The 2,442-nt window shown below is 42.3% G+C and overlaps 1 protein-coding gene across 6 annotated transcripts in view; it reads right to left on the bottom strand.

Annotated features, from left to right (window-relative positions):
- Positions 1 to 731, bottom strand: part of LOC126392755 (UPF0538 protein C2orf76 homolog) — a 53,564-nt gene extending 52,833 nt beyond the window's left edge. For 3 of the 6 annotated variants that reach the window (XM_050048368.1, XM_050048367.1, XM_050048369.1), the window contains exon 1: positions 360 to 731. In XM_050048368.1, the coding sequence (XP_049904325.1) occupies positions 360 to 489 (130 nt within the window). In that variant the 5' untranslated portion in view covers positions 490 to 731. The remainder of the gene's footprint in view (positions 1 to 359) is intronic. The other 3 variants (XM_050048365.1, XM_050048366.1, XM_050048364.1) reach the window with 3 other exon arrangements.
- Positions 732 to 2,442: the final 1,711 nt, after the last annotated feature.

Below are 2,442 nucleotides of genomic sequence, written 5' to 3'. Positions count from 1 at the left end.
GAATAAAAGAACTGTGTTGTGACCTAAATAACATGCTGTTGCTATCTGCAGAAAGTATTAAAGCATGAAATACTGCATTTTTAATGGACGAACGCATCCTGTATCATAACTACATGTGTGCCGTTTGTAACAAACCAAACCTCGTGAAAATCAGTTGAAAATTCAGTGAGTTATTCTATTTTACTTGTGCATACAGCTCCTTCCTCAATAGAAGTGAATGCACTGTGGAGGCGAAGCGAGACCATCCAAGATGGCGGCCGGTGAGGACGCGCTCAGGCACTCGATGCGGCGTCTATGTATATATGTCTATGGTTAATAACATATGATACGTCACGATGTGATACAATCTGTTTCCTCACCGTCTCTGACGAGCTGAATGAAGTCCTGCACCGTTTGGTCCAAACGGACTCGGTGAAACACCACAGGTTTAAAGTTTCTGTGCTCGAAGGACCTGACCAGCCGAACGGTGACCACAGCTTCAGCCGCCATGTCCTGCTGATGGATACCCGCTGCCCCTCACACTGATGAGCTCGGATTAAAGTGTGTTTTAATGGCGCTGTGTGCGAAACGATGACTTCTTGTGTTGACAAATGAACCAAAAACTCTAATGTTCGGCATGTGCGTGTTAATCTGCGGCTTGACTACCGGGTATCTGCTAATGCTGCTTCTTCTTCTTCTTCTTCTTCTTCGTCTTCTTCTGTGGAGTTTATTGGCGGTTGGCAACCAACTTGAAGGTGCATTACCGCCACCTTCTGGACTGGAGTGTGGGACAGTAGATTTGCAGACAAACAAAAAAAAAAAAAGGAAATTAAATCCTCTCCATCAGCCTTGTATCTTTTAGATATATGATTATATGTTTGAGTATATTATTTGACTTTACTCCGAACAGGTTCCCTGTACTTAAACCTATCTTGGCCTTCTCTGCTGCTGTTATCAATGCCCTCCTTTCCTCCTCATATGCACTACACTCCAACAGAACATGCTTGACAGATTCTGACTGACCACAGTGATTACATTTGCCATCAGGGTGTTTACCTATTTTATGTAGTGTATTATTTAGTCCTGTGTGCCCTATCCTAAGTTGTGTGATGACTGCCTCTTCCCTCCAGCTCCTGCCCATCCTTCTTCCCAACCCAACCTGTTTCTGTATATTATATAGGCTAAGTGTCTCCCCATGTCTTGGATGTCCCAGTGTTCTTGCCACACTTTTCCCGTATGTTTCGTAATTATTAATTTACCTTCTGCCCTACTTAACGGAATTTCTGCATTTACAGTGTATGATTTAAGTGATTGTTTGGCCAGAATATCAACCCCTTCATTACCTTCTATTCCTACATGGGCAGGAACCCAAATAAAGCAGACCATCAGACCCCTCTTGTGTATTCTGTAGAGTAGATTGTGTATTTCAATTATGAGATCTTGCCTACATGACTTCATGGTTTTGAAACTTGTAAGTGCTGCCCAGCTGTCTGATGCTATTAGTGTATTGTTATGGTTGTTTTCTTCTATCCACTCCAAACCTAATATGATAGCTGAAAGTTCCACTGTACTGTGGTTCTTTTCTTGATATGTACTTTGTGGTGTGGAATAAAAACTGCAGCTCCTGTTCTTCCAGTATCAGGGTCTTTTGACCCATCAGTGAAAATCATTGTTTTGTCTGAGAAGTGTTGTTCCAGATAGGTCTGAGCTACCCTCCCAGGAGAGACTTGCTTAGTCCTTTTCTTCAGTTGTTGCTGTATTTCAAAGTTAACTGATGGTTCTACAAATAGCCAGGGAGGAGTATGTGAATATGGGATTGTCAGACTGAATTGTATATGACCTAAACCTGCTTGTTCTGCCTTTGTCTTCCCTATCCATCCAAAGCTCATAAAATTAGAGTCATTTTGCTCCCAACAGTCCTCCAGGATGGCTTTAGCAGGGTGTGAAATGCTATGCCCTTGAAGATTGACCCAGTATGTTAACATAAGTTTCATGCTGATGATCCGCATAGGCTGTTCCCCCATTTCCACTTGTAGGGCTGCTACTGGAGAGGATTTAAATGTTCCACTGCATATCCTCAGTCCCTGTGCCTGCTGTACAGTTTTTTAAGATGAGTTTCTGCTGCTGATAAATACCCTATACACCCGTAGTCTAGTGTTGCTCTCATAACAGTCTGATATATATTTAACAGTGATGCTCTGGTTGCTCCCCAGTCTCTTCCTGACAGGCATCTTAAAAGATTGTTGACCCTTTTGCACTTATCCCTTACTTTATCAATGTGATGCTTCCAGGTCAACTTTTCATCCAGCCACATACCCAGTAATCTAATGACCCTGACCTGCTCAATTGTTTGGCCATACAGTTTCAAGGAGATCTCTTTGTGATGTCTGGAAAAACTTGTGTTGCAACCAATAGTTTGACCTTCCTTCTGTGTTCAATTAAAAATAACACCTCTGGTATTTG

The sequence above is a fragment of the Epinephelus moara genome, chromosome 7 (genome assembly GCF_006386435.1).
Source record: "Epinephelus moara isolate mb chromosome 7, YSFRI_EMoa_1.0, whole genome shotgun sequence".
NCBI lineage: Eukaryota > Metazoa > Chordata > Actinopteri > Perciformes > Serranidae > Epinephelus > Epinephelus moara.
The sequence above is the reverse complement of the archived record's forward strand: the minus strand, read 5'-3'. Positions and strand labels throughout refer to the sequence as shown.